At 43.8% G+C, this 11,553-nt stretch overlaps 2 protein-coding genes across 3 annotated transcripts in view; one reads left to right on the top strand and one right to left on the bottom strand.

Annotated features, from left to right (window-relative positions):
• The first annotated feature begins 20 nt into the window (after nt 1-20).
• CENPX (centromere protein X) lies at nt 21-3,668 on the top strand. Of its 2 annotated transcripts, none has more exons than XM_075719910.1 (5): nt 21-59; nt 138-189; nt 273-326; nt 648-736; nt 3,605-3,668. In XM_075719910.1, exons 1-5 carry the CDS (start codon nt 21-23, stop codon nt 3,665-3,667), a joined length of 297 nt encoding a protein of 98 aa, XP_075576025.1. In that variant the 3' UTR covers nt 3,668. The 2 variants fall into 2 exon arrangements, with proteins under 2 accessions (XP_075576025.1, XP_075576026.1); XM_075719911.1 differs by lacking the exon at nt 3,605-3,668 and adding an exon at nt 846-3,442.
• A 957-nt stretch (nt 3,669-4,625) lies between these two features.
• The window catches only part of ASPSCR1 (ASPSCR1 tether for SLC2A4, UBX domain containing), a 50,030-nt gene continuing 43,102 nt past the window's right edge, over nt 4,626-11,553 (bottom strand). The window contains exons 13-16 of the mRNA XM_075719909.1: nt 7,272-7,323; nt 6,488-6,557; nt 5,976-6,163; nt 4,626-4,663 (exon numbers count right to left, since the gene is read on the bottom strand). Coding sequence (XP_075576024.1) covers nt 4,650-4,663; nt 5,976-6,163; nt 6,488-6,557; nt 7,272-7,323 — 324 coding nt within the window. The 3' untranslated portion in view covers nt 4,626-4,649. The remainder of the gene's footprint in view (nt 4,664-5,975; nt 6,164-6,487; nt 6,558-7,271; nt 7,324-11,553) is intronic.

The following is an 11,553-nucleotide window of genomic DNA, read 5'->3' as shown; positions in this document are numbered from 1 at the left end:
GGCCGGCGGCGCGCGGCGCCATGGCGGATCGGGACGGCGGCGCCGGCGGCTTCAGGAAGGTGCGGCGGGACCGGGCGGGGGCTCGGCCCCGGGCTGCCGCCGCCCCGCCCCGCTCACCCGCTCTCCTCTCCGCGCAGGAGACGGTGGACCGGCTGCTCCGCCTGCATTTCCGCGACGGGAGGACCCGAGGTACCGGCGCGGCGGCGGCGGGCGGGCCCGGGGGCGGGGGGCGCGGCGAGCCCCCGCCTTCCGTAAGCGCTTTGTCGTTGCAGTGAACGGCGACGCGCAGCTGCTGATGGCGGAGATGCTGAAGGTCTTCGTTCGAGGTGAGCGCAGCCGCTCCCGGTGCCAGGCCCAGCGCCAGCCGGGAGCCTGATGGGCCCGTTACCGGCCGGAGGGGGCCTTCCCCCCCCTCCCCCCCCGCCGCGGAAGGGCACCCGCGTCTCGCCCCCGCGCTCCCCGCCAGCCTTCGCCTCAGCCCGCCGTGCTCCGGCTCTGCGCCCCCGGGGAGCCGGGCCACCTCCCGTGGGACCGCGCCCTCCCCCCGCAAAGCCGGCCCCGACAGCTCGTCAGGACCGCACGCGGAACATCTCTAGGGCCCCTCTAAAGACCCCTCTAACAGCTCTTTCCTTGTGCCTGTACCGCAGAGACAGCAGCACGAGCAGCGCGGCAGGCGCAGGCGGAGGACCTGGAGAAAGTGGACATTGAGCATGTGGAGAAAGTGCTGCCACAGCTGGTACGTAAGTACAAGCTGAACTGCACTTCAGCAGCTTAATCCTCTTCCTCTGGGAGGTGTTCAGGGACCCAGCAGATGAGCTGACTGGCTTGCTGCTCTCTCCTTACAGCTTCTAGATTTCTAGATGCCTCATGAAGCACATGTGGCCTGCCAGCAGAAGATCCGGACCTGACAGTGAACATCTGGCTCATCTCCGAGTCTAGCTCTAGGAAGAACAGTCTCAACTTCTCCTTTCTCTGTTTCCCCTCTCCTTTAGCAAGCATGTCAAAGGCCTAGGCAACAATGCTGTCAGAAGCTGTTTTTGAAGAGGCTGCCACACGTGTTTTGGTCAGCTAAGCGTGTAACTCCTTTCCATCTTGCTGCCTTACTCCTTTAACAGCAGCCTGTACTTCACGGCATGGTAAGATGCTGTTGCTTTCTCAGCTAATGTGAGAAACAGGTGCTGCTTCACAGAGATGCATGGAAAGACTGGCTGGAAATGTCGTCCAAACTTCAGGCTCTCATTGCCTCAGCAGGCAGCTGTGGCAGAAACTTCAGGTCCAGCTCCAAGCCTGTCTAATGAATAGGTTGTTAACAGGAGCTCAGTCACAGGCTCTTGCCAAAAGCAGGTAACTGATCTTTATTTTATAAATAAACAGTGTCTGTCCCTCACTACCTTCCAGTATTTCTCCAGGGCTGTGACATCAAAGAATGCTTGGAACCTTTTAACCATTTGATATTCTCCTCAGAAGCTGCTTCCCCTCTGCTATAAATTTGTTCTCACAAAGAAACGTCAATAAATTAAAACCAAGTCACCCTCCCTTGTGTAGGCTCTTTGCTGCAATTAATCATCGAAAGTCAAGTTGCTTCAAAGACTTGCAAAGTTTCCCCCTCACCCACCCTCTTCTCTAAATCTTTGTAGGACGAAAGGAAAAAGGACAGAATAACAAACAGCATGTGTGAGAATCCCACATCATGGGACAGCCTGGCCCCTCAGCCAGCAGGGGGGTCGGGGGGGAAGCTGTGAAATAAGAAACCTTACACATGTAGGCAGGACCCGCACAACTGAACAGGCTTTGTTGGGAAATACATAGCCAGCTGCACGAAAAGCAGCTGACACCAGCGTGTGTTAAGGATTGCACGCTCTCTGTTGTTGGCTATCTGTAGTCTTTATGATTAGTAATAGCGAGCAATTTTTTTCCCATTGACAGCTGTAGCAGGCGAAGGCTCAGTAGGTCACTGTACTTCAGCCACGAGCTATCAAGGTCATCACTCAGGACACCAGGCACTTGGAAACTTCAACTAAAACCACAATTTAATACACATTCTTTCTGATGACAGAACCAGCTTAAGCAGTGCCCCATCCCTCTGCACTGCAGCCTCTTTGCCAAGACAACTGTTTGTGCAGCTGTACGACGACACCAATGAAGGAACTGACCTAGTTCAGCCTTCAGCCCCACAACCATATGGTAAAAAAGGCAATAGCAAAAAAATGCAAGTAATGCTACCTTTGAATGCCCAAAAACGCCAGGGATGAGTTCAGCTACTATAGCAGAAGTGATATTAAAACAAATCCAGCTCATCAGGTATCTGCATGTATTGTTCTGCGGCAGGGTAGAAAACCTTGTAGCAACTACCTTAGCGAAGAGCCTGCATTTCGGGGCATCTTCTCCCTCTTAAAGAATGGACAAGCATGGGCAGAACTGACTGAGGTAATGCATGTAGTTAGCAATATGAAGTCTCCTAATCTTTACCCGGGTACTTAACCCATGAAACTGCCCCAATAGTAATGATACTGCTGCTTGCGTCCCTAAACTTTTCCTTCTGTTTTCCCATATCAGGTACTTGCAGGTGATAGTTACGGTGCTAGCTCTTTGTCAAAACTGGTGGAATCAAAATAGCTAAGCAAATCAGTACTATTTGATGTTGCCTGTGCTCTTCAAAAAACAAGACTAGCACATCTGAAAGCACACTACAACTTCCTACCAACCAGACTGCTTCTGTTTATTCTAACTGTGTGAATCAAAAACACCAGCACAAGTATATCATCACCTATCGTTAGCTATGGCTGTTCGTTGGCCCCTGATATATCCTGCATAAATTCAGCAAAGCAGCTCTAGCTACAGTCTACCTCTGACTTCTGTGAAATGAGTAAGCCTGAGAGAGCACCTGAACCAAGATACAGACAGTCCTATGGAGTGTAGGCTCAGCCCACACTCAGTCCACTAAAGTAATAAACTATAAACGTTTAAACATTATTTTTTTTGTTTTGCTGTAGTATGTCTTAAATAGCCTGTCAAGTGCAAGGAGGGCTTGCTTTCCACAGTAAGGATTTAGAGCAGCAGCTGTACCTAGTGCTTTCACATTCCCCATTGCCAGCGGCCGCACACATTCCCTGTTTATGTTTGGGCGTCGTATTAGAAATCAATCAACATTTTTGCTAAAGCATTCTGCTCTCTCCACTTTTGAGTCTCCTTTTTCCTCTTCCACCTTTCTTTCATGCCTCCCCCTCCCTCTGAGTTTCTTCAAAGCATCTGGGAGCATTTGGAAGTAATTAGACCTGAAGGGAAATGTTGGCCAGGCTGGGAGACAATGACAAGTGCCAGGAACCCTGGGTGCCCTTTCTAGCCACTTTGAAGTTCATTCAGATGGTACAAAGCTCCATTTTGCTTTGTTGAAAAAAAAAAAAAATAGGAGGAAGGGAATGAGGCATGACAGGCCCATTGAAAAGGGAGCAGGTTCCTGTGAACTGACAGAGAAACTGAGTACTGGGGGAAGCAGCATATTATCAAAGAGACCGACGAAAAGGCCTCCTATGGCCACTCTGCTTTATTACATCTACAAATTGTGCAGATGCACACGTAGTTCAGGGAACAATTGTCTATACAGGGAAAATGGAAAACATGTTATTACCGTAACAGCGAACCCCAGCTGTCCAATCTGAATCACTGATCCATGGAGAAGACTTCAAATAAAATACAGCACCATGGCTACTGTGGCACTATAGAGTTCATCTTCAGCATAAGCACGATTCTAACCAACAATATTCGTCCCAGTACAACATCTGCAGGAGGCAAAGACCTGGACTACTGCTTTCCTCTGTACACTAACTGCACTGCAGAGAACAGCTACTCTGCTGCAGAAACAGTTGGACCATGGAAGTCCATAGATCGAAGGTCAAGTGAAGAGACCCTTTTTCTGCATGTTTTTTTCCTTGCTGTAATTAATGATGTTAATTATATGTAGTAAAAATAAAACACAGAGCTTGGGGCAGAAAAAAACTCCACATGCATTCCATTAAGAGATACCTGTGTTCTTTGTTAACAAGATTCTGGCAACTGAAAACAATGCAAGTGCAGCAGACCAAGAGGTTCACAGGAAAAGCCTATTTGAACTCTTTTAAGTGACCTAAGTGGATCCTTTTCACTCCCTTTCCAGCAATCTATGCCCAGAATTATCAGCAGCACTAACCCTGGCCAGCAAGAAGCAGAGAGAAGTCTTGTTCTAGGCAGCATTTAACTATAGGTAAAACTGAATTGGATTGTATCTTGCTGCTAGAATTCAGGCAGGTAGACTCAAGTTATCTCTGAAGGTAGAACTGGGAAGATCTGAATTTAAAAATATGGATAGAAACAAAGTCCTTCACAAAAAGTACATAGGAATTATTTCCCCCTTAATTCTCTATTCATATTATTTGCATGAAGAAACCTTAAATTTAACCTCTAACCTTGCTTTTGTAGTCATGAAGACCACAAACAGGCCTTCCACTCCTCCAAAAGGTGAAACTGGCATCTGAAATAGCAATTTTCTATGCATAGCTAATGTTCATACAGATTAGATCTCTCCAGGGCCAACAATTTCTTACACATTCTGAATAAGTTAATCAGGAAAGAGGCACAGCTGACTGCTCACTGATCCAGCAGCCCAGAATATTTCATCTCTTCCCACCTACAAAAGAAACATAAGAGCATTAAAACATTTAACCACGTAATTTGCACTGTATCATTTCTCAATAACATGATCTGGCTGCTGAGGGTTCTATACACTGCTGTGCTCAGGCTACAGTTGGGTAGCACACAGGAGCACTGCTTACGGAGATGGAATGGTGGATACATCATAATTTTTGGAGCAGGGACCTTCATCCTACATGTTATTAACATGCATGTTAGAGCATGTTATTAACCTTTCATACCAGCTGTTAATGGGTAACCTGCACAGGTAGGTGAGATGTTATTTCCTACTTTATCCAGATCATCTTTACTTGAGAAAGAAAGTTCTACCCTCAAGTGGAATGCTTCAAGCGTACTGGAAGCAAGAAACAGTAAAGATACTGTTTCCCACATGATCTGCATCGGTATCCCAGTAACAGTCTAAAACAGACCGGCCACAGCAGGAAAACACACCAACCCACTGTTTGCAGCCTTCCAGCAATCATCTCACACCATATGCTATGCTTGCTGGAGCTGATGGCCTCACAGTATCTTCCAGAATCAAATACTAAAATTCTCATTGAGGAGTTAACATTTGGCATTATAAGCCAGGGAATTCCATATAATTCTTCCTAGTTTTATTGCTGTTAAGGGAGTTGATTGAACATCTCCCCCACCCCCTGCTCTTCTCTTTGCCACTGCATCAAAAAGTGAATATTGCGAATTGTTTAATTCAGGAATCCTTCTTCTAGTTATGTCATATTTTGTACAAATTCTCACATAAAACCACACATAAGCTATTGGTTCTGAGACTAAAAACAAGGTTGCAGTTTTCTGATCAGGATAAACCAAGAAAAAAATCATAATGGAAACTTGGTTGCAATCTTAACTATGGAAAACCACTACTGTTTTGCAGTGAAGATTAAAAACAGAAAGACCAACGCAAAAAAAAAAAAAATCAAGAGAAAGGAAAGTACTAAAACAGACTATAACAACAAAGGAAAAATAATGACAGAGGTTTAACAGATGACGTGGGCCCTTGGTATGTAGACTATCATGCCTATTAGTATTTGAACTACACTAGCATAGTTAAGAACTCAACACATTAAGCCCAGAACATAGTTAAGAGTGCTGCAAGCATATGGATTAGACATCAGACTCAACGTTGCCCAGAGCATGATTTGTGATTGACAAGCATTGAACCAAATGTCCTGCAAGCCTTATGTTGACATCCTCAAGAATATTGTCAACATCCAACATGTTTGGCACAGAGGAGCGTGCCTTTCTGGGGAGGTCAGAATGAGATGAGCTCTCCTCTGATTTCATGATACCTGGCAGTTTCAGCCATTTGGGTATTTTCCCAGGGGCCCTTCTCAACACCTGTGGAGCTTCTTGCATGCTTGATGGTTCTGGCTGCTCATCGGTCTTTTTGTCACTTCCCACTTCTGGTTCAGAGAGGGATGGAACTGTTGATTCTAAAGATGACGAAGCAGAAGGAACTAATGATTTGGACAAACATCTGAGGAAGAAAATAAGCAAGTAGAATTAAGCTTCATTTTTTTCATAATAGCCCCTTGTACCACCAGCACCTTTAAACTTTTAAAGTCAGATTGAAAAGGCTCTTCTTTTTCATGATAAAAGCCCTAGCATTTACTCGATTTAGTCACTGAAATCCTACTTTGCAAAGGACTTAAGAAGCTATGAAGTCAAGTATGACTGCTTCAGGAGAAAATGAAGCCCTAGTATCTTCAGAGCACGTTTCTTTGTAGTAAGATGGGCTCATTTCATGCTTCCCATCCCTGAAATACTCACCCATTTGCAACTCTGTTCAATCCCAACATACCTGGCTACTAATAAATCAGCTGCGGAAGGGGAAACTGCAGAGCTCAGCAGGTCCGATTTCAGGTAACAGTCTGTTTAAAAATGAAACCCAAACACTTGTTTGGCAACAGAGACATTAATCACCACAGAAACACATAGCTCTCGGCTCATCAAATACCTGCTGTATACTATAGTAAATCTCCACCACCTTCCCCCAACTGACACAGGACTCTCAAACTGTGACAGTTTCTTTCACAACTCAAAGTGTCCTATTTCATCATTTAAACCTCAAGATCTTGACATTTTCTTTCAGTGCTCACCGCATCTCAGAAACTTTTCTGTGAAGCCAGAGCATGCTTTAATCTCTGGGAGAAACAGAAATTCTAAGCATAAACCAGAGGTGTCAAAGCATCAAAGATTCAGATGTGTCCTCCCATCTCCAGCCAGGACAGTACAATAGGAGGTCCATAAAAGTGTTTCATAGTAATTTGTCTAGTTAACATTTTGAACAATGGAATTTCTTTCTACAGAGTTGTTCTTCTATTGCTCTTGTCCCCATAGTAGACATTGCCTACTCCAGAGCCTAACAAATCTCATAAGAAAGGTACTGTGTTTATATTTGTGCTTAAGCTAACTGACCAAGCTAGTTCTGAAGAGCTTCACCCATTCGGAATGGGAACATTTACCAGCATTCTCAAGGACTGCATTAGCTTTTGTCAGAAGAACTCTGAACGTAAGGATGTAATTTTTCTGGGTCTACTATAGGAGCTATACAGGCAGCTGAAGAAGAGAGGAAATTCACTCACCCCTGCACTCCTCAGATCCAAAATGAATGACAGCAGTTGGAAAGAGCTTAGCCTGCAGCAGAAAGGGAAAAGAGATCACTGATTGTAGATGCTTTCACAGTTCACTGTGAACACTAGAGACAGGTTAGACAGCCACGGACAAATTCACAGAGTTTAAGTTGAGGTCACTGAACCATCTATAATTCAGAGAAGGCTAACCCTGTGTAGTACACAGGGCACTCAGTAACACATGAAGCAAAATTCTAGGACCTGTTCTACACACAGATGACGAGACCTGCACAGCAAGTGCTCATTGCGCTGATGACCTGCCATTTGTTTTCCTCTGTCCCCGTATTTCAGGCCATTATATTTCACCCACATTCTTCACTGCTGAGCAGATAACGTGAGTATGATTAAGAATCTTCCGAGACCTGAGTGGCTGATAGTAAGAGAAGAAAAATCCAGCTGTGCCCTCAGAAATCTATTCTAGATTATTCTATTACATTTATACCCTCTCTCTAGTTGGAATCTGTCTAGTTTCAACAACTTTCCAGGATGCAGTCTATCCTTTACAAATCCATCCTGAGTTCCTAGTTCCTACTTCTCAGAATAATTGCTATATTCAAACTTTTTTTTTCGTCCATTTAGCTCATTATGTGACCTAAATAACTGTAGGACTGCCTTTTTCATGTCTGCATTTATCAGTCCAACTATCTTTCTTTATTCCACCTGCAAATGCTATTAATGATTATTTTTACCTCTTTAGTGCTCCACAACAAGCAGCAATTTCTGGTCAAACGCATACACAAAACCCACATTAAACAGAGTTCCCATTAGCTCATAATCTAAGAGAACAAATTCTTCCTTCTGCAACCTAGAAGTGCAATAAAGCCAGAGTCAGCTTTTGCCACTCTGCCATCACTACCATTCCACAGAGAAGAGAGACTCTCTGCAGGGGGGACGGGGGAAGAGGGGAAAAGAAAAAAAGAAAAGTGGAAACGTCTACAATTCTAGTCATCAGGCCCGGTTCCTAATTTAACCTGCTCATATACCACACTGCTTTATACTTCAGTTTCCCCCATTTTAAGGTGTATACCCATCACACAGGAAGAATGAGATGGCAACTGATGTCTCTCAAGTTACTCAAATGTAATGCACCAGATAGCATCCGGCTTGTTGCAGTTCACTTGTTTTTGTCTAATTTTAAATAGCAACAAATCAAAACGATGAAGCTTCTGATAACTTATGTTGACAACGGCCATTCTCACCATCTTCTCCTTTCATTGCTTTACACTTAGTCTCTTATGTCGTGGCTAAATAGCTTTATTCAACTACCTCTGCATAAATAAATACTGAATAAAATGCAATACAAAATACAAATTATGTTCAACATACTAACACATTAAATGACATTATACTATACTGTTAAGAAGTAAATTGTCAGTAGCTCAAATGATGACCTACTGAACAAATAATTGTAAACAGAAAAGAACATAAATTATTTTCAACTATCCCCAAGTAATATATAGGATCAGATACAAGCCAATAAGATACAGTGGTTACAATGTAATAACATTCAACACCATAAGAAATCAAAACGTATAAACAATTAACTCAAACACCATATTTTAGAAAGAGAGAGTTAACAAAATTAAGCATGCTAATTAAAGACCTGGAAGTCAGAGGAAATGGAAGCAAAATCCTTAGCTATTGAACCCTTAGCTATTGAGTAAACATTACTTGGAAAAATGGAGTCTTAGAAATGCTGTGCAGCCCTAACTAAAAAAAAGCAAGCAGGGACGCAAGCATTAAAGTAAACTAGCAAATGTTGTCATTTACCCATAATTAAAAAATTACAAAGATCTTTCAACTTTGGTAGCTAATATTTCTGCGGTGAATAATAAGGAATGAAGTGGCAGAAAGGGTGTAGGGAAGGAAATTTGGAGAGCTAAAATACAATTCAAGGATTAAAACAACAAAAAGTTACAATAAGAAGTTCAGATAAAGGAAGTCCCTAAAATAATTGGTTGGGCCACCAATTACTAAGATTAAGGAATCCAATTAACGAACAGAATTTCAATGACTTCTTTGGATCAGTTTCATCATCAGGGAGACTTGGAGTAACTTTATTCTCGACCAGTAACAAACTGCAATGCAGGTAAGACCGAGCAGCTACAGGGGCAGAAATACCCTGCAACGTCATTGCCAGCACAGAACCACTGAACGGTTGAGGCTGGAAAGAGCATTTGGAGATCGTCCGGTCCAAATCCCCCTGCTCTGAGCAGCGTCAGCTAGAGCACGGCCATGATGTCCAGCTGGGTTCTGACTATCAGCAAGGATGGAGACTCCACAACCTGCTCAGGCAACCCGTCTCAGTGTTAGACCTCCCTTTCAGTGGGTTTGGGGGTTGGGTTTTTTCCCTTTTATTTCAATGGAAGTTCCTGTAACTCGTGTCCACTTCCTCTTGACCTTTTATTGGGCACCACTGAGAAAAGTCTGGCCCATCTCCCTTGCTGTTTCCCCATCACATTTATTATACCCATTGACAAGACCCCCCCCAGAGCCTTCTCTTTTCCAGGCTTCACAAGCCCAACTCCCTCTGCCTCTCCCCATATGTCAGATGCATCAGTCCCTTAATTATCTTTTGGTCCTTTGCTGGGCACCAGAGAAACTGCAGAACTGGACTCACAGTCCCACGGACTCGTCTGAGGAATCACAAAAGCAACGGCAGGGGAGCAGGGAGGGTACCTGCCTGGGAAGCTTGCTCTGCCACTTCCAGCGATTACAGCATGACACCACACCCTCAAAGAAACTGAAGCACTAGAAAAACCGCTGCTGGAAGCGATACATTAAAAAGCACTACACCACCACGTCCAGATGGTACATCCAAATGTTCTCAAGGGACTGCAGGGTAAGAGACTTAAAATTATTAAGCTTTGCGCTAAAAACAGATATTGCTGCAAGCACAGGCTTGTATTTTTAAAAGGGTTTGAAGGTGATATACAGAAGATTAATATGATATGGTGTAACCAGCTGTACCAGTAAGGATTCTGAGAGAAAAATATCATACTTGTAACCAGAATTAACACATCACTATAATACTACATAAAGAAGAACTAGCTTAAACAATTATTTTAAGCTTTCAGAAGGCCTTATACTAAGAGACAGGTAAAGAAACCAAATCATCATAACGTAAAAGATGTAAGTACTGTCATGGCCAGAAGCTGTACAGAAAATGTTGATTAATGGTCCACATTTACCCTGGCAAACAGTAACGCTAAGTCTCTCACTTTGATCCAATAAATAAATAAACAAACAAATAAAGCAACTGCCCCTCTTCCTATCATTAATGCATACTTGGGAATTGTGCAGGGCAGGCTGCCTGCTCTTGAGTTTTCTTGAACCTCTGTTGCCACCACCAGCACAGTCGGGATACTGGAATGACAGTCCTTGGACCTGATCCAGCACAGCAATTACCAGAACTCAAAGGAACCCTGATCTTCACAGGGGAGTCTGTGGATTGCTACCTAATACAGAGACTAATAAAACTGTATTAACTGGAGGCAAAATGAAACAGCTTCACCTATCTTCCTGAATACAAACTTTAAATGAGTATGTGGTTATTACAGATTTTTTTTTTACATTAACCCAAAGGCTGTAGGAGACTTTCACATACAGTATGGCCTGCATCATGTTAGACTGAAGCAGGAGACATTCGTCAGTCTACTCCAAGTCTCAGCTCCTGCTAAAGTGGCCAGGCATCTTCATATCCTTGAACTGACATTTTAGCAGAAATCATTATTTATTAGGTCTTTTAACATTTCATTCCTCAGTCAACAGGGCCTAAGGTTGCCTGCTCCAGTCACAAAGACGGCTCTCCATAAACTTTTTTAATTAAAAAGTACCAGACACGGTTTAGAAATCCCAGAGAAAACTCTTGCAAGAGCTTTGATGTTTCCGCTGCATTCGTCTGAAGGGATCCCTCTATTTAGGAAATGGGTGCCTTAAAAAGGGCCCCCCCAACACACATACACTCAAGCCCTTTTACACACAACATCCTTTTCATGCCAGCTGCAAGTTGGAAAATGAGGTTTTTGTAGCGTGTTAGTGTTGGAATTTTTTAATAACCTCCCCTCTCTTTTTTTTCCCCTCCCAACCAATTATCTTGGTAAATAATTAACATTCTGAAGGAGATAAGTAAGCACAGCATCTCAGAGCTCAAAGCCCTTTAGTTCAAAGCCCTGCCCTTTTCTCTTCGTTTCCCTGCTGCCGCCACCGAAACTTCCTTGTCAATCAAGCTCTG

This window comes from Pelecanus crispus, chromosome 12, assembly GCF_030463565.1.
Source record: "Pelecanus crispus isolate bPelCri1 chromosome 12, bPelCri1.pri, whole genome shotgun sequence".
NCBI classification, from domain to species: Eukaryota; Metazoa; Chordata; class Aves; order Pelecaniformes; family Pelecanidae; genus Pelecanus; species Pelecanus crispus.
The sequence above is the reverse complement of the archived record's forward strand: the minus strand, read 5'-3'. Positions and strand labels throughout refer to the sequence as shown.